We start from the raw sequence: 27,278 nt of genomic DNA, 5'->3' as shown, positions 1-27,278 counted from the left end.
GTTTTATTTCTATCAGATACAATTGGATAATAACAATTTGAATATGATTCTATCTGTTGATGATATTTTATTCGTAATGAAACATTTTACATGTATGTGTTGTTCCTGTCATGCACTTGTTCCATGTTTCCAGTTTTGATATACCATGGTTCCAGTTTTGATAGAGTTAAGATTGTTAAACTACTAAATGATAAATGGGTGTCATACATTGCTCCGTTCCCTTTTAGGTAAAAATGATTTTAAGACTGGAATGATAATTTGTGATAAGTTCTTAATAATTCAAAATTGACCTACAAAACCTATGTCTTGTCGGCAAACTATTCCTCTGACATGATGACTGTCCTTTGACAGTATTAAAGAGTAATCAAGAAAACCAAGGTTCTATCGATAATCAAAAGAATATAATCCGGAACCAAAGGCCAGAATTGGAAAACAGGCATGCACAACAAAGAACATAAAGTAAGTAAAATAATACATACAACGTAACAAAAGCAAATGAGCAAATCGGACTCCACTAAAAACGGGGAGCATGGAACAGATGTAACGATAGGGTAAGCATCCTCTGCTTTTCTTGAAACACCCGCCGAGTTGTTCGTAAAAGTCATAAAGTTTTTTTATGATGGACAATAACCTGTAGGTCAAATCAAAACTTACTATAACTACTACTTCTATTTTTTTCAATATTGCTGTGTCGTGTTCATTGTTTTCGTTTATTTTTAATGTCAAACTCCACACTGATATATTAACAGACGTCAGTGCATAAGATATTCAAAAATGTTTTATTTCAGGCAAAATCGATACACCTACAACAACGGCAACGACGACAGATTTGTCAGGTATTGAATACTGTATACCCATTCAATTTCGCGAATACATTCTATCGCGTTTTATGGTGTTAATCCATTTCAAGGTTATTTTATTTAGCGCCTTACACCTTCTCAAACATACACTATGTCATAAAAGGGCTTATGCATTGTGACTTATATTCGCGGTATTTAGCAAAAATAAATCGCTCACAATTTTTGTTGGTTTACCGTACTGCAAGTGGCATGTCCTAAATTATTTATAGATTGTTTTTATTTTTTTACCAGGTTATGCTCGCATAACCCATGGCGGGCAGTTTTTGTTTCATGAACCGCATAACGGTTTGTGAAGCGTAAACTCTCCCTAAGTTGGTCAAACATTAAAAAGTATCCTTGTAATTAAATTTCTTAGTTATTAAAAGTCAAAATTAGGATTTGTTCCTTCCTCAAACTTTTATTTAGTTTGGATATTTTGTATTTGCGGACTGAGGACTGACGTCACAGTACCAAGATAGTTTATGGAAAATAACCTATTTTGCCAAGATGAGAAATAAACAATCAAATTGAGTTATTCTTTTGAATCTTATATTCCGTGAAGCTTTAAAGAAGTTACTTCAACTTTGGTAAATCGAAATTGGTTTTTTATTTTACAATAAAAAATATCATTGCTTATTTAAGAGCAGACAGTTCAAAACAACTATTTGTTTGATTGAAGTAAGTTAGAATACTCTCGGTATGTATGCTCATTTTAAAACCACTACTTCACGAAACGATGTAATTATGTATGTATGTATATGAAATAAATAGACTAAATATCCATAAATGCTTACAATTTTAATTTTAAATAAATCTTAAGTGTTCAAACTTTCCTTGATAACTGCAACATTAGTACTGGTAAATCAAATCAATACTTTTATAAATGTGGGGTCCAAAGCACGTAAAATGTTCAACTCTCAGTGTCATTTCTGAGAACATGGATGAAAGCTCCGTCAGTATCCATCACCTCCTAAACGTAAATATATTAATGAAATATTTATAGATTGCAGATGTGGTTGCTATTCCAACCAATCCAGTATAACTATTGAAGAACTTGCTGAGATGATTGCAAATCTTACTTCTCTACTTGCTGTGAATAAGAAGAGTCTTTCATCATACACTCGAAAATTGAACTGTGCTAACGATTCTAGGACGTCCTCAAAGTGCTTTGGTGCTTTAGGAATTATTGTTATCATTGTATCAGTATCTCTTGTGGCATTTGAAGATGTGGTCAAATTGGTACAATATTTAAAACAAATTATGTTGAAATGTGTTTAATTTAACTATTCAAGGCTTTCTGTGTACATGCAAATTTTATTTGATAGATAGTTCTACTATTTTGAGATGAATATTATTATTAATATTGTTTTAGCAGTAAGGTCTGTTTTGACGTTTCGGTTTACTTTTCATTTATATTATAAACAATTAGTTGCAACCACTGTACATGCAAAAAAAATGTTACTGGTAAATGTTGTCATTATCAGTCTTGTTTGCTTTTTCTTTGTGGTATATTTATCTTTGGTAGCCCTCTCCAAACATTGTCATTTTTTAAATACAGGGTGTAAACTGTCATGTATGGATAATAAACTACAATTACTCGAAATGGCTTTAAAAATACCGAACGCTAAATTACAAAATGGGAGGGAAATGTTTAAAGATACAAACTGGCAAATTTAGAAACAAAATAAGTTAGCCATCATGTTCTTGATTCGTTACATGCATTGCAAAGTGAAATGGTGAGTAAACATGGTGTTATTTCTAGACACATCTCTCGCTTTGAACGTAGTTATAAGTGCAGGTTTGTGTTGAAGACACAAGGTTCAAAATGGGTATAACAATGTTCAAATCTGACTAGAGATATGAATTTCATAATTTGTATGATAAAGGACAAAATACGGCATAATTACATCTTCAATTATTTGACCCAGCTAATGCCAATATTTGTCACATATTAAATGCAGGAAGCAGTTTGAAATAAACCATCATGTTAAAGTTAGTGTCATATCATATGTATTCACGATCACGTTATCCATGTCGTGTAGGTGACTGTCTGATAGCTTCATATCGTCCACAAAAGATAATGCCAGTTTTCAAACATCTAGATGACATTTTCGTTGAGGAAAGCTTTGATTGTACACAAACAAACTTTGCATGAAGTTGATAAAATTATTACGTTTTAATTTTTACTATTTAAACTACAGATTTACAAACGTTTTTAAAGGTCTTTGATAGGATATTTATAGTTCATATCTTTTTTTAATTTCCCGTTGTTCGTTTATTAACTGATAACTTGAATTGGATAAAAGATAAAATTGCAAACAGTCAATGTGCTGCAATGTACAGGTCCATGTAAGTCAGATACTAAGCCATATTGACAGGATGTTCAGACCGGTTAGTGCTATATTCATCTCATTTTTTGTAATTATCGAATATTTACATTGAAATTTACTATTATCTTTATCAGTTTAGTCATAAGAGAATAGGTGATAAAGTAACTGTCTATTAGTCATGCGAATCTAAATTTTGGTCACATTGTAGATTTGTTCTACATAATGGTCTTTTGATATATTTGTAAATACAAGCTTGCTAGTTTGACGACTAGGAAAAAATGTCATTTTAGTTAAATTGTTAGCGTTAAACCTATTGAAACATTTAAATATTTATTTTGGAGGAGAAAAGGGTATGTGGACTTTAATTTGTATACATTACAAATAAGTGAGAAAATAGATCACACTGAACCTGAAATAAGGTAAGAAATATATAGAAATAATAGTTTTCATTGTTTAAAAGGAAACAATAGAAAAAATATAAGACAAGATTTATAAATTGAAAGTTATGTACAAAGGCGTGGCTAATAAAAAGAAGACGGATACAAATTCCAAACCATTAAGGTACCAAATATAAGATGGTATGAATGATATGCGTCATGGTATACAATTAGTTTGTTGAAATAAAAATTTCAAAAACACAACCAGTAGAGCAAAATACTTAGATTAAATGTATGGATACAAAATGAAACCGCTCAGAAAAAGTGAAATGCAAATGTACAATATAAATCCATTCGGCCGTGACATAAACTTCCGCCCTTAAGTCAAAATCCAGGACATTTCATATCAATTTTTTTTCATTCATAGTTTCGATTATGCATTGAATGTAACCATGAAAGTTTGCCTATGGTATCCGTACATGTTATGCACCACAAAAACTTATTTTGAATTTTGGGAAGATGTTTTAACTTCTATATGTCACACATATGTATACAATATTATTATAAACTATAAAAAATCGAGAAAATTGTTTCTTAATCTTATGTTGTGATATCAACCCTTTTTAGCTGATCTGGCCAGAGGCCATGTGAGCTTTTCCCATAACTTGGCGTCCGTCGTCGTCGTTAACAATTTTTCGAAACTCTACTCCTCTGACACTACTTGACCAATTGGAGCCAAACTTGGTATGAATGTTCATACCAGATGTGGGGATTTTTCATTCGTCGAAAAACATGGCCGCCATTACTAAAAATAGAACATGGGGGTCAGACAGTAGTTTTTCGCATACATTTCCAAAGCCGTTTTGTTTAGATAGAATCTGACATGATTAAAAGTGTTTAACATGATCTATCTATGGTTTAGGTTTCGTTTGTATCAATTAAGCTATGTTGGAGTAATTGCCCTTTTATGACGATGTTTTTTTTTTTGCTATTTTTAATGTTAATTCTTTTAAAAATCTTCTCCTCTGACACTACCTGACCAATTGGAACCAAACTTGGTATGAATGTTCCTTGGGGTATCATGCATACAACTGATGTAGGAATTTTTGATTCATCGAAAAACATTGCCGTCGTTACTTAAAATAAAACATGGGGGTCAGACAGTAGTTTATCGCATATGTCTCCAAATTCGTTAGGGATAGTCAAATTCAGACACAGTAAACGTTTTCAGCATGATGAGATCTATCTGTGGTCCAATATTCGTTTTTTTATCAAATAAGCTATGTTGGAGTTATTGCCCTTTTTTGGCGATTGTTTTTCTATTTTTAATGTTATTTCTTGCAAAAATTGTCTCCTCTGACACTACTTGACCAATTGGAACCAAACTTGGTATGAATGTTTCTTGGGGTATCATGCATAGAACTGATGTGGGGATTTTTTATTCATCGAAAAACATGGCCGCCATTAATAAAAATAGAACATAGGGGTCAGACAGTGACATATATCTCAAAAACCGTTAGGTTCAGCCAAGTTCTTTCAATAGCTGTAATGATCCTTAGTATAAGGCCTCCAAAAGTCTTCAGGGATCAAAGTTGTCAGAATTCTTGAAGGAGTTATTGCCCTTTTCAGGCAATTTCTTGAAAACTATAATAGATACATAGAAATTGCTTTCAATTATTCTTATGATAAGTCCTACCAAAGACTACTTGATTCAAATACTCCTTTTAAATTCATTCCCTTTCAAAGGCAAAATTCCACCAGGTGAGCGAATCAGGCTCATGGGAGTCTCTGGTTTGTTTGCACGTTGTAAGTTGTATTGAGAACATCATGGATTAGATGTCGATTTAGATAGTAAGACTCCGATAGTTGTTTGTAATGTGGTTTCATTTCACAGCTGTACATATTTAAGTTTCCTGTTCCAAAAATTATTATGCATTGCAAGAGTAATCAAGGGAACCAAGGTTATAGTGGTAATCAAAAGAATGCAATCCAGGAACAAAAACCAGATATGGAAAACAGACATACACAACAAAGATAAAAATGATAATCTTGTGCATCAGGCAAGATAGAAATTGGATATCGTTAAATACACAAAAATAACATTTTTAGAATTCTCCGTGTGTGTCGGGAATTTAACGTTGTTAAAACGAGATCAAGATTGATACATTTCTTTAATTAGAATTAAAAGTGACAGCTTTTTGCATTTTTTCTCGGTGCTTTACGGTTTGTCCTTTCAGTACATATATTAATTTTACTAGTGGTACTTTGCACATCGAGACAAATATTTCTTGATAAAATCTTGTTGTGATATCACCCCATGTTCGGTTTGCATCATGCCAGTTGCACAACGGTCTGGTGACATGTGTTATATGCCGATATTTAGATTCTAATAGCTATTAGTAAGGTGTTGTCATTTTCCTGACTTTTTCTTCAGTCATGATAAACTATGTAACAAACAAACATCCTTGAAACTGAACTTTGATATATTTGATTATTGTAATTTTAATTTGGTAAATTGTCTATAGTTCAAGTGCGTCATTGTGTTTTCTCTAGATACAATGAAGTATAAATTACTGCTGGTATGTATCGTGGTACATGCATTTACTTACGGGGTCAAGGTAAGGATTTCTATTATTTGTTTTTTTTTTCTCTTGCAAATACTTATCTGCATAAATACATGTATAAGTTTATTATAACACAAATACATATACATTTTACTCTGGTGCCATAGTCCTGCCCACAATAGGGTTTGAAAGTCTCAATGTCGAAAATAATTTGATCCGATTTCTACTGCTGAACTATTTAGTTATTTAGGACCCTGGATCCACCATGGATACCCGGACATGACATAAGTTACCTGGTGGGTTTTTCTACAAAAGCCAACGGTGCACCTGTTCACTCATCTACTTTCATGCGTGTTTTGATTGGTTTTCGTGTGTTGTTTGTTGTTTTTCAACATAATTCCCATGGCTACCAATGTAAAGCTTGACAAACTATGAAACATCAACTTAAAAAAAAATCTTATTTTTTTCCCATTTTGTCCCAAGTCAACGAGAATTTTAGTGTGTTTTTTTTTTTGCTTTTTGCGTTTGTTTTTAACAAGAATGGATGTGGTGAATGTTTCAAAGACACAACAACGATACCAGAACAAAAAATATCAGCTCAAGGCGACACACAGATCCTCATTGAACGATTGCTTGTTTGGGGTATACTTTGCAAAACCCGCTTCGCTTTTTATCAACACATGCTAATAAGTGTTGTAATTATTCTTCTTCAGGCATTTAATAGAGACCTTGCATGTGGAAGCACAAAAGGATGTTTCGGTGATTGTATAGGAGATGGGTCCTCGTGTACCTATCTTATTGCCTGGAAAAGCACCAACACAACGGTGATGTTTACGATACAAGTAGAAGGGTCCTTTACATCTGATATGTATGTTTCTTTTGGACTCTCGCCGACACAAAACATGGTATGATTAATATACCATTTCATGTTAACTGCTGTGTAGTCGATGAGCATGCGTGATATATGCTTCCGCAGGTTACATGTAAGGCTTGGAGGAGAACAAAAGAATTATCCTCACGAAAGAGTATATTGAGAATCATCGACTACCCCGCAGCTAACCTGAAAGGGATGAATGAACAACTCATAGAATAAGCATCTGCGTCAAGTTTTATCTAATACATCTAACTTATTTTAAGGTTAATTTGACACGTTGACGTTAGGATTATATTTTACTAGTTACTATTTTGATATGTTCATACAATACCAATGAAATTATAACTATTTTAATGTATATTTGACTGTAAAAAAAAACAGAATAAAACATTTATATATTCACAACACAAATTAAACGTAACATAAAAATAAGTTCTAGAATATCTTATTTTTTTCTGCTTTGAATGTTAAATCATTTAGGGCATTTCTTTACAATTTCTGGCACTAAATGACTACAAAAACAAAACAAACAAAAAAACAAAAAAACTCGCCAGTCAAATCACTCCTAAAGTTCGGTGACGAAGAAAAAAAAGCTTTTTAAAGTATATTAAAGTTGTCAAACTACTAATATGCAGGACGATGCCAGTGTCACCGCATGTCTGATAACCAATGGTGGGAGTGGATTTAAATTTCAAAACTCGTACAACTACGGCCATCATAACAGACCGGTTGCTGATGTATGTACAAAAAAAGTTCTTAAATGCATGGAATTTCTTCAATTTGTCAAGATATTTGGTCAATTTTAAAATAAAATTCTATTTATGACATTTTGAGTTAATGAAGTCCATTCCAGTGTACGTGTACAATTTAATGTTTTGGTTTGTGTCTGTGGTTAACACATTTTCCAGATAAATTTGAAATTTAACATCAGTGGAAAAAGAAACAACAATTTTGTGATATAAAATTGAAATATTGTCAGAAATAAAAATAAACAGATTTCTCTCAAAAAGGATAACACATCAAACACATGCGCGATAGGCAAGTTTGAAAGTTACAAGACCACACTTGATAAGCTTCAAAACATGGAAAACTTGTAACTTACACACTATAGCCTAAGCTTTATTCAAGAGTGTATTAACACTTTTTTTTTTTTTTTTTTTTTTTTTTTTTTTTTTTTTTTTTTTTTATTATTAATATTCTAGTATACAAAGGCTTAGTTGTAGAAATATATACTTTTGATACTTCATATCCTTCTGTAAGCCAACCAGTGGACTATCAGCTTTAACATACACCTACATCAGCAACATGGTCACGTGTTCATTTACCAGAACCAATGAGAACGCAGATCCAGAAGTATTTGATTTACAGACAGATTTCTATATTATGTTTGCAAAAGGACCAATACGTGATGGTACGTATATATTTTACATTGAAAAGCTGAAAAATCTAAGTTCTTTGGAAAGTGAACAAATGATAAAGTGTTGAGGTGGTATGAATGGTGTTCGGGTTGCATGTTCAAGCATCAAAGTCTTGACCGACATTACTGTAAATGCGATGTTCAAACTGAAGTCTAAACAGTCATAAGCGTCAGAATGGATATTCGAGATGAATGTTCAAGCATTAAATTCAAAAACGGTGAATCAACCTTTCCTGTGTCAAATTTTAAAACCTTCGGAAGCAGTAGAAAAGCGACTAAGTAATGAAGATTCAGATTCCACAAACGCGAAAAAAAAATCATGTTACCTGGTACTTTCCTCGTGTGAGCGGTTTTTGTCCATATGTTAAAAAATGTATAATTTTGTCAAATCATTTATTTGTACAATGTTATGACAATGTATTTATGCTTGACTTTATCATAAGAACAAACGTAACAAATGTATCAAGTTTAACATTTTTAAAGGAAAAATCCGCAAGCACCATGGACATTCCATTTCGGCAAAGAAAGTAGACTTACAATCTATAGAAGAGGCGAACGTAGGCTCACCAGACAGAATCAAAGCACATGGTAGGTTTTTTTATTATAAGTATAGTTTATACTGTATAATAAAATAACTAAGTATTCTACTGAAAATGTAATCAAGGGAAACATCTGCCGAGTCCAGGGTAGACGAAGGAAGAAAGGAAAACTAAATCAGTTTTCATGGTGCAAGTAGAAACACCGCAAAGATCCACAAGTTCATGATTATGATGTCGACCATAAAATTTTTGTAGTGATGACTTCAGTCGTACAGTAACATAACCCTGTTCCAGAAGCCTAATTGTAAGAAGTCTAGGGCGATACAAAAAGTTTGCGTAGTATGATTGATTGATTGTTGTTGTTTAATGCCGTTTCGGCGACCAGGGTCATATCACGGCAAGAACATTTTGCGTAGTAACGGCAAGCTCTGGCAGAGCGCGTAAGTTGTGATTTGAAAACTCCATACGCAGTTACTGAAGGGATATTGGCAAAGGTGAAAGGACAGTTGATAATACAGAATGAAAAGTCATCGCGTTTATGGTATAGTTTGGTCAATAGTTTTCTTTTACCACTGATCTCTAAGTGTAGGTCAAAGAGTAATCAAGAGAACCAAGGTTATGGCGGTAATCAAAAGAATGTAATACAGGGACAAAGTCCAGACATGGAAAACTGACATACACAACAAAGAACACAAAGTAACTAAAATCATACATACAAAGTACCAAAAGCAAATGAGCAACTCGAAATATGAGGCTGACTTCACAGTGTCTGTAGTATCCTTTATCTCCAGTTCTTTTTGGGTAGATGTACGGAATAAAATCACCGTAATAAAAAATATGTCATCTATATAGCGGAAAATAAGATTACAGGATCTAGCTAAACGATGTTTCTTCTTTTGGATCAGATCAGTTATAAAGTCGACCTCATAAGAGTAGAGAGTAGGTCAGCAAGTAGAGGAGTACAATTTGTTCCCATTGTAATGCCGATAGTTTGTTGAAAAACGCGTCTACCAACTGGACATACATGTTGTCAATAAAAATTCCAGCATATTGAAAACATCTTCTTCAGTATATTTGGAAGATGATTTGGAATTGTTTTTACAAAGTATGAGAAATCCCTACCAAGAACTACATGTCTGTATCAAGGAGTACCGTATTTTTTTATTTATTCAATTTTTAGTAACAACGATGTATAATGTTTTTGAGTCGGGATTTTACCTGAGTATGGGGAATAGATGTCTAAAGTTGAAAAAAATCATAGGTTTTAATGCTATTATATTCTGATAAAATTTTAATTGAGAGTTTCTGGAAGATCATTCGAATTTTTCAGGATCCACATTGAATTAATACCACTACGGGAGTAAAAAGTTTCGTGGTAGGACTGGAGACCCACTTTGACAGCTGTGAGTACAGAAGTTAAAAGTTTTCAAAAAGTATTAACGTATGTGTTTTAAATCTAGTTTTTTTTGTACTCTTTTTGCATAATTAAAACAATCTAAGAGATATTCGATTTTGCAGGAACAATAGCCATCATAGCTTGGATGACATTCATGAATTTAGGGGCTATTATTGCCCGACATTTCAGGCCGCTCTTGCCTCGGAGACAAGTATTGGGTGGTGATGTTTGGTTTCTGGTATAGTATTGATATTCTTCAAATATGTATCCATAACTTATATCTTAAAACGGCCGATGAATAGTGATCAATATGTGTTTTCTTCCGTCCTTCTTTCCGTTCGTCCAATACACACTTTTCCTATTTTCAACCACTCCTTATTTGTTAGATAGATTTTAAGGAATGTTTAATAGTCGCTCCTGCTATTTTCATTTTGATTTGAATTCATTGCTTTTTTATTCACCAAACATGGTCAAAGTCACTCAGATAGGGCTAGATTGTATCAACTCCTAAATTACTTAAAATATTCCTTTTTCAACCTCTATGGAAGAATAGGTAGTTATTTTATGATAATTTTGATTTATTGATTTTGACGTGAATATATTTGAGAGTGAATAAGGCTCAACTTACTATTCGTCTTATACTGTTGAACGGATTTTCATACACCTTTGTGTGGATCCCAGTTCATTTGTGTCATATAATGTAGAAAGTACGGACTCACGTTAGTATCTGATGGATCATTTGTAATATAAAGAAATGTTACGTGCATCTTCTATGTATATATGAGTAATAAAGAAGGAGCGGAAGTATTCGTTTGCTTCTTTTAAATGACTTTATCAAAGCGATCATTTCCGTGACCTGATATATAAAAAGGATGTTTAACTTGTACTAGACGCGTTTAATCAGCAGTAAACAAGTGTAAATATTGTTTAAATAATAAATAAGGCATCTTCGACTTTAATGGCTTAACATAACATAAGTTTGTTTATTATTTAACCACAAAGCTGCACCATGTAAAACGAATACTTTAGTTTCGTGAAATAAATTATACTGCGACCAGTATATCATCGGATAGAACAAGTGTAATACATATGACGAGAATAGGTATTGTGTATATGTCAAAGAGACAAAAGCCCTAACCGCGATGAAAATGTCAGCCAAAGGCCACCCATTGGTCTTCAATGAACGACGAGGAAATCCACATACCACAGGGCAGGCAATGGCTGCCCCCAAATCATCAGTTATACGCAGGCACGGCGAAAGAGTTGCCCCTGTATACTAAAGTAACATTAAAAAAAAATAAACTAAAGATGAAAACGAAACAAGACATACAGAGGCCAGAAATTCCTGACTTCCGACAGGCGCAAAAAAAATGCAACGTAGTCTTTATACATTTTAGTCTTTACTTTCAATTACTGAACGTTCATACTGTAGAATTATTTGTTAAACGCAATAAATAAATTAACAATGAGTTTTGGAACATTTCAGATACATAGAATTTTGATGGGCGCAGGAGCTATTCTGACTATAGTGGCATTCAGCATAATAATAAAAGGGTCTTTAAAGGTATATAAATGTTTCAACAAACACACTCTCACTCATACACATACGCATAAAAGAACAAAAAAGCATCATGGCGTAGGTAGAAAAATTTAGAAAATAGTTTCACAAGTCCCTCTTATTTACTTTTGATTTTCGTTTAAATACTAAATACTCATTCCACTTTTCATTTTTACACTTACATCCATTCTACGTTCAGTTTGTATGAAAACTTTACAATTACATTCATTTTACGCTCAATTTTTATGAAAACTTTACAACTTTATTCATTCTATGCTCAGTTTTTTATTGATTTATGTGCCATCAGTTGGTCTTATTCAGAAACGAAACGCGACTTTAAAAAAAAACCAATCGTTGTTATTTACGGTTGAATAGATCGGTTCAAATATTTAAGTAGCTGTCTTTGTAAGAATCATGCAAAATCTGAAAAATGTGATACATCCCAAAAAGGCTACATATTTTTATTTTTGTAATTAAGTTGTTCTATGGATGTATATTATGAAGTGTGTAATTATTCATTCCCATCTGTCTGCTCTTAGTAGATAATCAACATTGAAAATCCAGTAGATTCTATTTGTATTTGAATGTCATTTAAAGAGTTATCTCCCTTAATTTTGAAATCTACAGTGCGTCCTACATAATTTTTATCTCCTATGAGCACAGGTTATATGAAAAACCAAATTTTAATCTATGTTTACTAAAGCTTTTTAAACAAAATATCAAAAATAAAAGAAATGTAGGCTTTCCAACCATGTATCTCATTTTGCATGATTCTTGGCTGGAGTGCTACTTAATAAACATCACGAAAGCTTCTTGTAGGTAGGCACCACATCGTTCGAAAATTCCCATCCAGCCATTGGAATAACTCTGCTTTGCATCGTCATCATAAATGTGAGTATATTCTTGTTAAAATAGAGTTTAGGTAAAACGTTAATATCTCCACAGTATTTCCATGAATCTAATTAGACCTGATATCACAGAAACAAAATGAGAGTATCATTCAGCCTTCATCACTGAGTATATCTTGCACTGAATGCCATATGATAAGTAGCATCTTCAGATTTTGGTCAGATTTGCATTTTGTTACTTAAAAGCAACTTAACTATATCTAATAATGAATCTGAAATACCCAAGTCTACGAACTTAAGCAACCAGTGTTGGGATATAACTCTGCTTTTGGTTGCAATCAAAGAAAGTCGTCCATCTTGATTGAATAATAAATTATTTATTTTTTCTCGTTTAGCCAATATTGGGAGTACTACGTCCAGACAAGGAGAGCAAGTTTAGGCCTGTATTTTATCTAACTCACTATTTCTTGGCTCTTCTTGCTTCTATCATAGGACGTAAGTATAATAGAGTTAAACGGAATTGCATTATACTTAAATGAAGTGCGTAACTTAATAAATCCAATTTTCTCTATCTATTCCCACGACAGATTTAAATCAGAACCATCGTACAGCAACTGAAAGTTTTTTTTTTCTTTTGATGTTTATTTGAAAAGTAGACTTAATATTCCAATTAATCAATAAAAAAGACACGTTTTAGTCTGGTGGCTAAGTAAAAAAATATTTCATGTTAAGATCACCAAATTTAGCCCAAAGTTTTTTCTTAAATTCTTCTACAAATTAATTTAAAAAGGAAATCTATTAAAACATTTCAGATTTTCAAAGTCGTTTGTAAGTGAACTTTAAGCGTTTATCAAAGTCATTTTTTTCTTTAATTTTCAGCCATCAATATTTTTATCGGTATCCAGTTAAAGCAGGCAGCAGTTACCAAGAATGCATTTTTTGTTCTTATTACTCATGAGATTTTAAAAGTTATAATGATCGTTATATTGGAAGTTATACTCTTCAAGGAGAAAAGGATAGATAAACGAGAAGAAGAATACAGACTGACCAGTAAGTTACTAAAATTTGTACAAGACCTATTATAGGTTTCCCTAACAACTCCGGGTTTTCATTCGATCTTCCGCCCGACCACTTTTGATATCCACCACACATAACTTTAGTTTTAATTTGAATTGCTTAATGAGAGTTGGAATGTAGTGCCTTTAAAATGTCATTGTGTAGTCAAATACATTCCGGTTTTCTCAAAAATACAAATTCAAATAATTTTATTGACTCCAATACAATAACAATAATTATACCATTTGTCTAAGGAAACAGCAAAGAATGTGACATGCTTTCTACCAATAAATGTAGATCTAAACCATTGATCATTTTAGTCACCTTGAATTTTCTACCTCTACCTCTCTGTTTCGAGTCGATCATTACAGCCGGTTACAATTTCTTGTTTTTTAGCGATCCATACAAATCAACATACAGATGAACCACCAACATCGTCTGCCACTCAAAGTACAAAGTCCGTTTATGTAAGTTCTGGTCTTGGTCCCTGGGTTACATTCTTTTGATCACCGCTATGGCCTTGGTTCCCTTGATTACTCTTTGATTACCGCTATGGCCTTGGTTCCCTTGATACTTTTTGATCACCGCAATGGCCTTGGTTCCCTTGATTACTCTTTGATTACCGCTATGGCCTTGGTTCCGTTGATACTCTTTGATCACCGCTATGGCCTTGGTTCCCTTGATTACTCTCTAATTACCGCTATGGCCTTGGTTCCCTTGATTACTCTTTGATTACCGCTATGGCCTTGGTTCGCTTGATTACTCTTTGATTACCGCTATGGCCTTGGTTCCCTTGATTACTCTTTCAGGTTGTAACATATATTTCCTATTGCTGTTCTCGCAGTACGAAATCAATGAAAACTTTGGCTGGAGCGAATTTATGTAGGAACAGACACAAGAACGAGGAACATGTCAATACAGAAACGATTTACAATTCATATTAAACCGGAAATAAATAAGCAATCTACATTCTACCAAAGCAAAAAAACAAAAACAAAAACAAAACAAAAATAATAACAAAAGCAAATCTACAAGCTTAGGTCAGTGGCACTCTTTGGGTACCAAAGGCGGCATCAAAGATAAATAAAAAACGTTTATTTAGGTTACAGACCACCAATTCAACCAATGAGCATTTGGAACGTACGCAAAAATAGTCCTACGCAGAAATTACCCCTGTTCCTCATAGTGCTGTGAAAAAAGTTCTCATCTCATTTAAAAAATTTAAACAGTTTCTGAAAGGAAAAACATTTCTGTACATTTTATAGGTGCATTTTGCTTCTTGTGATGTGAAGCCTAATCTCCATAATGATTTCTAAATATACCCCTATCTTGTGAAAACACTGGGATTTCCCATGCTATTTATAGACACTTCACTTCCGGTGACCAGTACTGCACTGCAAGTCTGCTAACCCCACATGCCATTCTGAGGATTGTGAGCTGACATATGTAGAATCATGCTGATATATAGTCCTCTGCAGGTTAAAGTTAAGGTAAAGTCCAGAGAAGCCATTGAATATTGTGAAATTAGCATAGAAGCCTATGGGAAGTGGAATTAGTGGTTTTTAGCCTTAGTTTAATCCCGTCGATCTGATTATTGAAGTAATACTGTTGATGCATTCGTTTTTATAACACATCCTCGTGTCATTCTTCTGTGTTATTGTTAATGCTTTTATTCATTTTAAAAAATTCAAATGTGTACGTAGACACTGTTAATTTGTCTTTCTTTTCAGTTGTGGAAATGGAGAAAGATCTTGCTGGCTGTGTATATTTCCATATCTTTGACGTTTACACTTGCGATGGTCACACTAGTAGCCACGTCAACGTCATCATAATGTTCATTTTTTTTATCATACATCAAAGTCATTTTCTTTTAAAAATGTTATATTTTGTTTACAACATGTGATTGTCACATGGACATTGCATATTGGTATCAATTTTTTTTACTAATTTCTTCCTAAACTGTTCTTTATCTACTTTATTTAATACATATTTATGAAATATGCACTATGCAAATAATTGTAACTGGCTTGAATATATAATCATTTAAGCAAACTACGGAGGAACTATGGTATTTGCGGATTGGTGGGTTTGGCTTTTGGGGTTGGGACCCTATTTGTTTAAAAAAGTTAATATTATGCTAAGGTTAGGGAAAATTAGAAACTATAAAGGTAGTTTGAATCCCATTTTATTCTTTTATTCATTTCTGAGTCGAAACTACCCTGTTTTGAAATTTCTGGTTCCTTCCTCGTTTGAAAACAAAAATAATATAAAAAAATTGAGAAGGAAATTCCCCTGGTAAGAAAAGGAGGGGCACTCATTAGTATGTTTTCCAATTAACCTCCTGTGCCATACTAAACCTACCCATTTTTCACTTACAAATGGGATAATAGACAACGCCCACATTTAAAATGAACATGAACTTCGTTGAGTAAGGTATGATATTAGAAAAAAACCTAATCAGTTCATTGATATTACATACACACTATATGTATACTTCGTATGAACAGTTCATATTATCTTATTATTAGTATGCTTTTGTGATTGTTGTCAAGAAATAAAATTGTATTTTTTGTCTATGTCATGACGAAACGTTACACCCTAAAACCGGAAAATTGCACACGATACGTTTAACCAAGAATTTTAATTCTTAAAAAGTCATTGGATTAATTCATAATTTCTCTAATGCTATCATAGTATTACCCTCCAGACAAACGTGATGTTAATTTACATGAGTCATTATATCTCTCCGTCCGTGTGTCTGTCTACTGATTTTACTACATGAATTACCTTACCTTATGAAGACGTGCAGATAACTCCTCCTATATAGCTACCAGTTGCTGGTCCACAATATATATGATGTAAACATACTAGGTATACCCCCCCCCACACACACACACACCCACAACCAAATCGGAATGTTCTTCTCTATCTGTCTTCTGTCTGTCCACATTTCATGTAAGCGCAACTCTTTCTAAACCGCTCTTGAAAGTGATTATGGTGAAATTTTATTGTAAGGTTGGACATCAAATGTAGATGTACACAAATGAATATACATGTAACTATTGTGGGGTGATCCCAATGGGTGACAATTAAGCGCAACTATTAAATCACTGAAACGAATTTGATGACATTGTACAGAAATGTTGGTTGTTGTATTAAGTTGTGCATGAAAGAAGACAATTATTGTCGGAGGACTTAAAATGGAGACAATTCCAAGAAATGGGAAATTTACAATTGGAAAATTTAAAGTCAAAATTACCACTTCGATATGTCGTAGTTTGATTTCAACCATCCTGTGTCATTATTTATAATTAATGTGTAAATGTGATCGATTAACATTCAAGTAACAATATGCTGAAACAAATATTTTTTTTTGAAATTTAAATCATTTTTTTTTTAATTGCATAGGTCTGTGTTTACATGTAAGGTCATTTTTATTGGAGATATTGGCCTCCTCAGCCTGTTTGTCTCTACAGAATTGAATTTTGTGTAACATATGATAATAATATAGACAACAGACAATATTTATTTGCATTAACGCGTAATAAATGATTATGGCATGAAAACAACATAATTACAGTACTATAGAAAAGTACAATAAGTTACATTTATGACCATGATGTGACAGTGTTTTTATATATGATAGAAATAGGCAATAAACAAAGAGGAAAAAATTAAAAAAATTGATCCGAGATTCCAGCATTCGTTCAGGAAAATAAAAATGGATCCAGAATTTTAGTTAAAGGGGTGGTCGTTAGTTGAATTAAATACCATGAAAAACAAGGCAAAAAATATTATGGGGTAAAACTTGTGATTTTTTTTCTTACTGATTTAGGAGGAGGGGCGTACGCCCGGCACGCCAGTCCTTGGATCAGCGCCTAGAATTCGAATCCCACTGAGAGAGCGACCAAATTTGTTTAAATTGGTCATGTATTTTATCAATATAAAAATCATTAAATTTTGTTAATTTGATATTTCGATGGGAAAATCCTAAGATTATTTAGGAGTTCCTTTACATGCAACATCCATTTACTTTTATCTTTAATGAGTTTAAAAATGCCACATACTCTTTAAAATATATAGGGTGTTCTATTCAAGTTGTTTGCGCTTGGCCATCAGGGGCGGATCCAGGATTTGAGTTTAGGGCGGGTGTTAATTGATTAGAATTAAATGCCGTGCAAAGCAAGGCAAAATATATTAGGGGGTGAAACTTGTGGTGATTTTTTTTTCTTACCGATTTAAGGGGGCGTACGTCCGGTACGCCAGTCCATGCCGCTCCTGGCCATGGACTTTATATTAACGCTCCTGGCTAGATAGTTTTACTATGGGCACCAGGAATTTGTGTGATGAATAATAATTTTTAGGAAGCAGCATAAAGCAAACTCAATGTTGCACCTTATCGGTAGACTGGGGCGTAGCTAGGTCTGTTTTATTTGTACGCAAAATTACGGCGAGGGGTCTTGGGGTAGGGGGGTTCGCTTATGGTCCCCAGTGAGTCATTGCATAAACCTTTATTTCATCTTTAAAATGTGTGTTTTTATTTTTGTTACTTTTTCCGAAAGTACGCAACTGCGTATTTGCGTATAGGCAGCTACGCCCCTGGTAGATCTATCAAATATGCAACCGGAATAATTACCTTAGCGCTACACAATCGGAAATACTCTGCCGTTTTGTGTATGGATATAATAAACTGATAAGTTCCGATGAAAAAAAATCACAGAATGGCGGCAAACTGATCAGCTGGTTCCACCTGAAGGTATGACAAAAGTTCACTAAAGTGTGCATGTTATTCAGCAACGCTTATTTACTGGTGCTCTCTAATGCATAGGTATGAATCAAATATTTAAAGAATCCTTTCTTGGCTCAGAGCTTCTTGAGTGACCTACACGTGGGTCTTGAGTATCTTTGGGGGAGGAGACTCTTGGTCAGTTACAGTTGACTACTAAGACTACTAAGTACATGTATATAAAGAATGTTAATGATGAAAAACAGAACAAACAGGACAGAAATTTTCATTTATAGTCGGATGAACATTACAAAAGTCATAAGCACTGTAGAGCTTTTATACGGACTCCCATAAAAATATAAAATCGAGGGAACCAAGGTTATAGCGGTAATCAAAAGAATGTAATCCAGGGACAAAGACCAGACATGGAAAACAGACATACACAACAAAGAACATAAAGTAACTAAAATCATACATACAAAATAACAAAAGCAAATGAGCAACTCAGACTCCACTAAAAACTGGGAGCATGGACCAGGTGCACCGGTAGGGTAAGCGTCCTCAGCTTTTCTAGAAAACCCACCGAGTTGCTAATAAAAAGTCAAATCCTTGGTAGACTAGGAAAGGAAAACTGACACGTTGAATAAATCAGTTTTCATGGTGCAGATAGATAAACCACAACGATCCACGAGTTCATGATGACGACCATAAACCTTCTGCAGTGATGACTTCAATCTTGTAGCAACATAACCCTGTTCCAGTAGCCTATTTGTTAGAGGTCTAGTGTGATACAAAAAGTCTGCGTAGTTTTGGCAAGCTCTGGCATAACGTATGAGTTGTGATATGAACTCTCCATATGCAGGTGCTGAAGGGATGTTGCCACAGATGAAAGGAAAGTTGACAATTCTGAATGAAAAGTCATCCTAAAAAAAACAACACATACAAGTACACAAAAGTCATGCAGACATATTTACAGATACATAATTAGATGCATGCAATATATGATATATATCATTTAAAATAATTGAGTAAAAAAATCAAGTAAAATAAATGTTGAGAACATACTAGAGATAAAGCTAAGCTATAAGAATACAGATGATTGAGACAAGTTATCAAGATCTGCAAGGTCTCAATATCATATTAATTTCCCCTTAGACTTCTATAGTGAGGTGCATATATTTAGGATTTTAAAAAAAATATGTAAATTGATTCAATAAAACTTTTGCTTATGTAGCATTTCAAAGGACGTGAAAAAATAATTTTCCGCAAAGAAAATAGGGTGAGTCCACGAAGATCGGGCAGAAAAGTAGTCTCGAACTATAAATAGCCATTTTCTCCACTTTCACTTTTGTTTTGCACTCATCAAACCAACCTTTTCAGTGGAACAATTTAATGTTATTATGTTAGATTTTCTTTTAAAAAAGTTCGCCATCTTAGAGTGTGATGTTTGCTCTATTTTATAAGTCATTGCTCATATCTTTTGACAAAACTTTAGTTTGTAGAGAGGCAAAAAGAAAATACAAAATATTTTTATAGCTTCCATGTTTTGACATACACCCGCTCAGGGATATGCAATGCGATACTGGAACCGCAAGAGCCACACTTGCATCAGCTGCCATTCCACTTATTAATTAAAGTCTTGATTTGTACAAGGCTGGTTTCTTTCTGGATATTGTCTGGCAGCTCATTCCATAATGTGGCTCCTCCATATCTGAATGTGACTGTAGCTCAAATTTTGTTGTTTTTACCTGTGGTATTTCTACTGTATTTTCCTTTTTAAAAGAATAAGAAGTATTTTCAACTTTAATTATCTCACGTAAGTATGACAGCGACTGTTTGAATAGTATCTTAAAAAATTCTGTAGCCATTGTTCGTAATCTCCTTATTTTTAATGTTGGCAGACCAAATTATGTAAAATTTCATAAGAGCTGCTGTTATAGTTGTCGTAAATAAATCTTAAGGCGCATTCTTGAATTTTTCCATTTTTTTTTTAGTATTTACCTCCCTACAAAAGTGCCAAATAACTGGACAGTAATTAAAGTTTGACATGATGAAAGAATAGTAGATAGTTAGGCTTCCCAATTCTGTTAAATGTTTTCCAATACATTTCAGTACATTTAGCTGCCTTCAAGCTTTTTTACATATTTCAGATACATGTTAATCAAATTTAAGTTGATAGTTTATTGTCACACCCAGGAGTTTGACTTCTTCCTCACATTTGATTTCATTACCATCTAATTTTATATCCCTATTTTTAGTCTTTTTCCCTTTGGCAGTCGCCTGAAATTTGTCAGGATTAGTCTTCATTTGATCATCTCCAAACCAATTTTTCAAAATTTTACTTTCCTTTTTAAGAGTTTTGACTAATCCTTCTAGGTCTTTTCCTGATTGTGACAAAGTATTATCATCTGCATAATTATATAAGGTACTTTCATTCACAAAGTTAAAATGTCATTTAAAAATATATTGAATAATACTGGTCTTAGTATAGACCCTTGGGGTACTACATGGATAATCTTTCCATGTAGTAAAATTTACACCAAGTTTTACACATTGTTTTCATTCTGATCAGTAACTTGAAACCAGTCTTAAAGCACTTGAAGACAGCCCATATGCCTGTAGTTTTATCAGATCATGTGGTAGGCAATTGAAGGCTTTCATCAGGTTCATAAGCACAGCAGCAACATAGAGTTTTTTATCGACTACTGGTTTCCAGTCCTCAATTATTTTTAAAAGTGCTGTATTATAGCCATACCCCGGTCTAAAAGGAGACAGTGACTCATGAAAAATGTTTTTAAAAAAGTCAATGAGCTGCTGGTAAAACTTCGATACCACTGGCAGTATACTGACAGGTCAGTAATTTCCCATCTCCACCTGACTGTTCTTTTTATGGGCTTTCTTTAGCTTATTTTATATAGCTTATGATGTCAAATAATTGGTAGTGCTAGTTGAGACATATGAGTTAATTGAGAAGTTTGATGGAAATTCACTCTCATGAATTTGAAGTGTTAAACATGAATACCTACTTGTACATTTTTCTTAGGCAAAAAACTTAAGTGATTCCTTGGGGGATTCAAGGTCTTCAGAATATTCTTGGCATTTGAATTATCACATTAATGAATTATCTGAACTTTTCCTTTTGATCTTGTATTTTTAGCCTTAAACTAAAAAATGTCTGTAGCAATATATTCTTAACAACAGATGTTTTTAATGATGAGTTCATGAGTTGTAGCAGAGACTTGATATTACAAACACTCCTTGGTTGTAGTAGTTTTTCAATTTGCCTCGTGGTTGGAACGATTTCTTGTGCTCAAAGTGCAGCTGTTTTGTTTCTATTGAAATATGGTATAATGTGCAGGAATGACATGGAGTTTTATACTTTGTTGACGGTGTTAGTAATGAAATATATAAGGTATAAAAAATTTAAAACTTCATTGAAATTTACATGGGCACAGGTAATGGCTGTACAGGGAGGCATTGACATGAAAAATAAGTTCATTTTTAGGCCTCCCCCCATCTTTTCAATATTACTTTAAAACATACCTTTATCACCAAAGAAATAATTCTGTTTGTTAAAACAAAACATAAAATAATATAAATCTAAATTGACCTCTCTCCTCTCTAAAGATATCTTGATAGTGTATAAATTCAATGTACATGTATGTTTTGTATAGGGAGGCAAGGATGAAGAAATGAAGTATTTCATGCCAGCATGTCTTTCCTTAATGTTACAAGTATACACTAACCATCACTAGAGAAATAATTTTTAGAAAAAGGGAAGAGGGAAGGCATTAACCCCTCTACTTCAAAAAGATACATGAACATCAAAGAAATCCTGAAGTTTATATGAAAGTTCAATGTGACAATACTTAGGTGGTGAAAACTAATCAGTAAAATTTCGTTGTTACGTGGATGCTTTTCAGTACCCCAATTATCTTGGATTAACTTCAGATATACAACTTCATCATAAAACAAAAATTACACCCAGTATGTGAATCTCAAGTCCTTGATAACATTCTATTATATATATGGTAGTATGGGTAAATAGGTATTTTATCGTAAATTCAATATTTACATTACGATAAGTTGTGGGTATCGTTAGTATTTGTATATTCTTGTAGCCCTTTTGTAAAATGATGTCATCTTTTTTGTAGGGCAATTAGATTTTACGGAAATATGGTTGCACCTTGAAGTTATAACTTTTCATATGGATTTTTAAAATTTGTAAACAGACTTTAAACAGATTGATAACTGTTCATCTTTAGATTGTGTTTAATACTTGTAGGCGAGAATAATTTTGGTTGGTATTTCATGCTGGTGTACATATACATGTATTAGACATGTGATATATTGATTTCATATTTAGATTTTCTTATATCCTAGGGGGAACATTGTGAATCTAACATAATTATATTGAATTCATTTCCTAATTTCTGGACATACATGTGTTAGGATAGGATTTGAAGGTAAGAATCAATGTTGCTTTGTGACATGTTGCAGGGGTGCAAATTATCTGTTTAGAAAGCAATGTAATCACTTAACTCAGGTAATTTTATAGGGAAGTTAAAAAAAATGTGTAGAAGGTGCTTTCAGAAAAAAAAAATATTCTACATCCTAAGTGGCAAAGAATAGAGATGTTTAAATTCTGCTATTTAAAAGATTTCATAAATATTGTTATTTCTATTATTCATCAAATGTTGAAAGACCTTTGGGATCTATCACCACTTAGTAACTTCAATTAGCTGTTAGGTAGAAGCTCAGTGTAAATCTATCAGTTTCAAAATTTAACCTGTATCTTGAAATAACTTATTTCGGTGAGTAAAGTAAAGAAACAAATCTTCAATACAATTTATATCTGTGAACAACTCAAATTTGCTGTAAAAAAAAATTGGGATTATAAATGGAATTTTCAAATCTGAATCAAACATATGATTGTCAACCCTACCTTTGAATTTACATGTACTGTACAACTACATGTATGTACAAAAAAACTTGCACCATGATGAAAGGACATGCTTTGCTGTTATCTTTATGTATTATTATACGGGTAGATATAAAGCAACAAGTAGAGAGGAAGGAATAAAGCTTATATTAATTCTGAAAAATACATTTATGGTTGTAACCATGCGTGGTATTAGGATGTGGCAAAATCTTTCCTTAACATCTCCTTGGAATATCTAGCCAAACTGTGGGTACCAGACAGCCATTTTTACTTTTGTTCTTCTAAATTGCTGAAAGGTTCCTTCTGATTTTTTTTTTAAATTCTCATGTTTTTTTTTTATTGAAAGTTCATCAGAAAAGAAACTTTTTATGAATTTTTTATAGAACATTCATTTTGAAATATTTTTAAAGGAGCTAAAATATGAATTAAAACTTACTGAATTTAACTGTTTTCTTTCTCATTTTGATAATGAAGCACAATTCGCAAGAAGGCTAAGTATATAGCAACATTTTGCATTTCATAGGACTGAATTAAGATATATTCATCTTAATGTTAATCCATTACAGCTGACAGTATTTCTTGTTTTCTCCAGTTCAATTGGTAATTATTTACTTTCAAACAAATACAGGTAGGCCTCACAAATTTAATTACCTGGTTCACTGGCTTTCCATCATCTCTTTTGGGGTACCTTATTACCTTTTTTTCTGTAATGTCAGTATCATCTCCCTCATAATTTTTGCTATCTATGAACAATGCAAAACATACCCTATCACTAATTTTTTGGACAATGAAGAGAGAGGTAAAATATACACCACTCCCCTTACTCTTGATGGTTGTCATGTAATATTGCCTTAGAGCAAAGACCTTGAAGTTGATAGGCCTCAACAAATAGTAAAACTAATATTTTGACAATAACAGACAGTTATCTCCCTTTGCATACTGCCATTATGATTCAATTTTGTAGTATTCGGGGTTTACTATACATTTTTTCAAGTAACAGGCTGAAGCACATAGAAGTAAAAGACTGAGGATATGGGTGCCATCAAGGCCCCTTTAAATTTTATCAGATACTGAAATAGGGTATAAGCTGCCAAAAATGTAGTGGCCAAGATAAAAAAAAGTAGCTGGATTACATCACAACGGATATATCTGGTTAATCTTTTTTTTTTTAAACTTTATATATAGTAAAATAACAATATTTTGTTCAGACAACAGCCTAACTGTGGAACTGTAGTCCCTTATATAAGAAAACTCATCATTAAGAACTTCAGTGTTTCAGTTTAGCTCCCTTTGAAAAGATATTGAAAGAACAGTAAAAATTTAAGATTGAAAAAAAATAGTGCCATTTCTAGTGACAAAAAATTCTAAAAGATTTGTTGGAGTTTATTTTCAAACTTAATAAAAAACCTTTTGCCTTTGTCATTGCTCTATTAGATTTGAGTTAATTTTTTGAAACGACACTAAAACATTTAAGCAAAACAGGTGGATTTTGTAAAGATGTTTGTCAACATAGGGTTAATGCTAATTTTCTCATGTTTTTGCCTCCTGTACAACTGTTTAACATGTAAAATAGTTACAATTCTAGGTGAAACCAACAGAGTTTACATTTCTTCAGCTGATTTAAGACTGAAATATACAACCCCTTTCACATTGTAATACATTACATAGTGTTGTTACAGGAATTTATCACATGCCTAATGGATAGCTTGACTTTTTTTTACTTATTTTGAAGGACATTTGGACAATTTTGAGAATGCTTGTGTTTTGGTGAAGATTCTTGGGTTTTTACAATCGATCTAGAAGCCAGAGATAGGTAAGTTAAGCTATTTTATCATTGTAAGCACTAAAAAGTAACAAATAACTTTTAAATTGAGAGTATCAGGATTTCCTGACTATTATATTACAGGTTCATTATGTGAGAAACATGGGATATTGTAATCAGTAGAAGGCATATTTGGTATCAGACTTCCAAGTTTGGGAATTAAGAAATAAATCTAAGAAACTCCAGTTTATCATTGTTTTACAATGTGCTGGCCATTTATATTGCATGGTTTTACCCCGAGCAATAGCGAGGGTATAAATAATGACATAAATGGCCAGCCTGTGATAAAACTATGATAAAATGGAGTTTCTGTGACTTATTTCGATTCTAACAGGACTAGTTTCTTTATATTTATAATAGATGCAGCCTATGTGTGGCGCAAAGTGAAAGTCATTCATAAATGTATTTATCACTTTTGAATAATGGCTGTGGTATATAGAGCTTTGAAGCAGTCATATTAGGAAAAGAAGTATACCTGTTAACCTTTGGGACAGTCCGTATTGGAGATTCTCCTCGATGTTTGAGATAATGTAAAAGCAATTTAGTGTTTTTCACAGAAAATAAAGTTACTTTTACACAAAGCCTCCCACAAATCTTACATTCTCATGTTGGAGATTCTAATTTTTTTATCGAAATCGAAATGTTGGTGTGAAAAAAACAACAATATCAGTGTGCTAACTAAGGTACATATTTTAGGGTGTAATTATAGAAATATCATGACTTCATGCCCCTGTAAAATAGAAATTTGTCAAAGTTCAGACAGAGGGTGGATGGGTGGAGCATCTGTAAAAAGCAACTTAAACTAGAAAATGGAACTCAAATGATACATAGGAAATAAAGTTATGATGGCTCATATGTATCCAATTTGAAGTGGTCATTTACTAGATAGCTGTCTTCAGTACCAGTCCATGTAAATATCAGACACAGGTAATGTGAAGTGATTCATGGTGTAGAAAAACCCATCAAACAATTGAACCTTTTGGGGACTACATACAACATTGTTTATGTAACTATATCCCATTCTGCATATATATCTATATTTTGGAGAAAAATGTACAATTGTACATTAATCTCCCACCTAAGCCAACCAAATCAAGAATGATAACTCTTGCTAACAGTAAAGTTTACGTGCAATCTATATAACTATTATCTATACAATGCAACAACTTAATATCTAAGACAGGTTATTTTGTCATGAAATATTTCTGAATAAAGAATAAAAGTGATTTTGGTGGGTTTTTGACATGCATGAATCACCTCCTGATTTTTATTAAGACTACTACTTAAAAATATTGTTTGAGTTAGTGAAGTTTACTTTATTGAACTTGTTCACTTAAATTGACAACTTTCCATATATAAATGACACATGATTCAGGGTAGGTATTAATTTGAATTTCAGGTCAAGGTAGAATTCCAGTATTTTGATTGATTTTTAGATTATACATAATGTACCAAAGACATGTATCTATTCTATTGAAAATAGAGGAGTGGGACAGGTTCCAGTACAGTTACACCTGTTTATACTGAACACTTAATAAACTAAAATCCTTTATAAACTGGACAATTTCTGAAATCCCTTTATATCAGTTGAAATTGATTTTGGACCTTGGTGAACAGAGCAGATTCTTAAGTCCAAAAGGGTTTATGTTTAGATGGATTTTACTGCATAACCTTTAGGAATTGAAATGCATTTATATTCAGCTGATTTCAGTGATAGAAAATTTGACCTTTTTCATAACCAACCACTTCTAATAAAATCATTTGTTTTTTTAGCATGGTTTCTTTATATGCATGTAAAGGGGCACCATTAATCTACGAAGGAGTATCCATTGATATGAAATAAAAATGTCCATTTTTCAACTTGTATGATTCATTTTTTTCATACCCATATATTACTATAGTCCAATGTACATAAGCAAAATGCAAGGACTATTTGCAAAAAGGAAAGGGATGTTGACCCTCTCCCCACCCCATTCCCCTCCAGAAGAAG

At 32.9% G+C, this 27,278-nt stretch overlaps 2 protein-coding genes and 1 long non-coding RNA gene across 6 annotated transcripts in view; 2 read left to right on the top strand and 1 right to left on the bottom strand.

Annotated features, from left to right (window-relative positions):
• Nucleotides 1-3,086: 3,086 nt before the first annotated feature.
• On the top strand, nt 3,087-16,368 carry LOC148603463 (ferric reductase 1-like). 3 transcript variants are annotated; one of them, XM_088551752.1, is made up of 14 exons: nt 3,087-3,230; nt 3,511-3,588; nt 6,100-6,164; nt 6,824-7,015; nt 7,620-7,721; nt 8,245-8,395; nt 8,885-8,989; nt 10,459-10,574; nt 11,823-11,900; nt 12,714-12,785; nt 13,138-13,237; nt 13,622-13,792; nt 14,195-14,265; nt 15,529-16,368. In XM_088551752.1, the coding sequence occupies exons 3-14, from the start codon at nt 6,105-6,107 to the stop codon at nt 15,628-15,630; spliced, it is 1,320 nt and encodes a 439-aa protein (XP_088407878.1). In that variant the 5' UTR covers nt 3,087-3,230; nt 3,511-3,588; nt 6,100-6,104; the 3' UTR covers nt 15,631-16,368. The 3 variants fall into 3 exon arrangements, with proteins under 3 accessions (XP_088407878.1, XP_088407879.1, XP_088407880.1); XM_088551753.1 differs by having other exon boundaries at nt 3,102-3,230; nt 3,514-3,588; XM_088551754.1 differs by lacking the exons at nt 3,087-3,230; nt 8,885-8,989 and having other exon boundaries at nt 3,314-3,588.
• A 3,106-nt stretch (nt 16,369-19,474) lies between these two features.
• LOC148603462 (uncharacterized) lies at nt 19,475-22,141 on the bottom strand. The gene is made up of 2 exons (XR_015916665.1): nt 22,068-22,141; nt 19,475-20,296 (listed from the first exon to the last, which is right to left on the bottom strand). It is a non-coding gene; the product is annotated as an uncharacterized LOC148603462 (long non-coding RNA).
• Nucleotides 22,142-22,672: 531 nt separating this feature from the next.
• Nucleotides 22,673-27,278, top strand: part of LOC148603461 (uncharacterized) — a 77,345-nt gene continuing 72,739 nt past the window's right edge. Inside the window, exons 1-2 of one of the 2 annotated variants that reach the window (XM_088553571.1) lie at nt 22,673-22,824; nt 25,199-25,279. The gene's annotated coding sequence lies outside the window, so the exon portion shown is untranslated. Of the gene's footprint in view, nt 22,825-22,972; nt 22,991-25,198; nt 25,280-27,278 lie in introns of those variants that run through there. The other variant, XM_088553573.1, reaches the window with a different exon arrangement.

Source organism: Perna viridis, chromosome 11, assembly GCF_037379345.1.
Source record: "Perna viridis isolate PV_CMFRI_1.1 ecotype Kerala chromosome 11, ASM3737934v1, whole genome shotgun sequence".
NCBI classification, from domain to species: domain Eukaryota; kingdom Metazoa; phylum Mollusca; class Bivalvia; order Mytilida; family Mytilidae; genus Perna; species Perna viridis.
This window is presented reverse-complemented; position numbering and strand designations above follow the sequence as displayed.

Bases quoted from the DNA above. Each gene is read 5' to 3' on its own strand.
- LOC148603463 (XM_088551752.1), top strand. From the start codon at position 6,105: ATGAAGTATAAATTACTGCTGGTATGTATCGTGGTACATGCATTTACT. The intron at 13,238-13,621 runs GTAAGTATAATA...TTTAATTTTCAG, and splicing joins TCTTGCTTCTATCATAGGAC to CCATCAATATTTTTATCGGT. The intron at 14,266-15,528 runs GTAAGTTCTGGT...CTTTCTTTTCAG, and splicing joins AAAGTACAAAGTCCGTTTAT to TTGTGGAAATGGAGAAAGAT.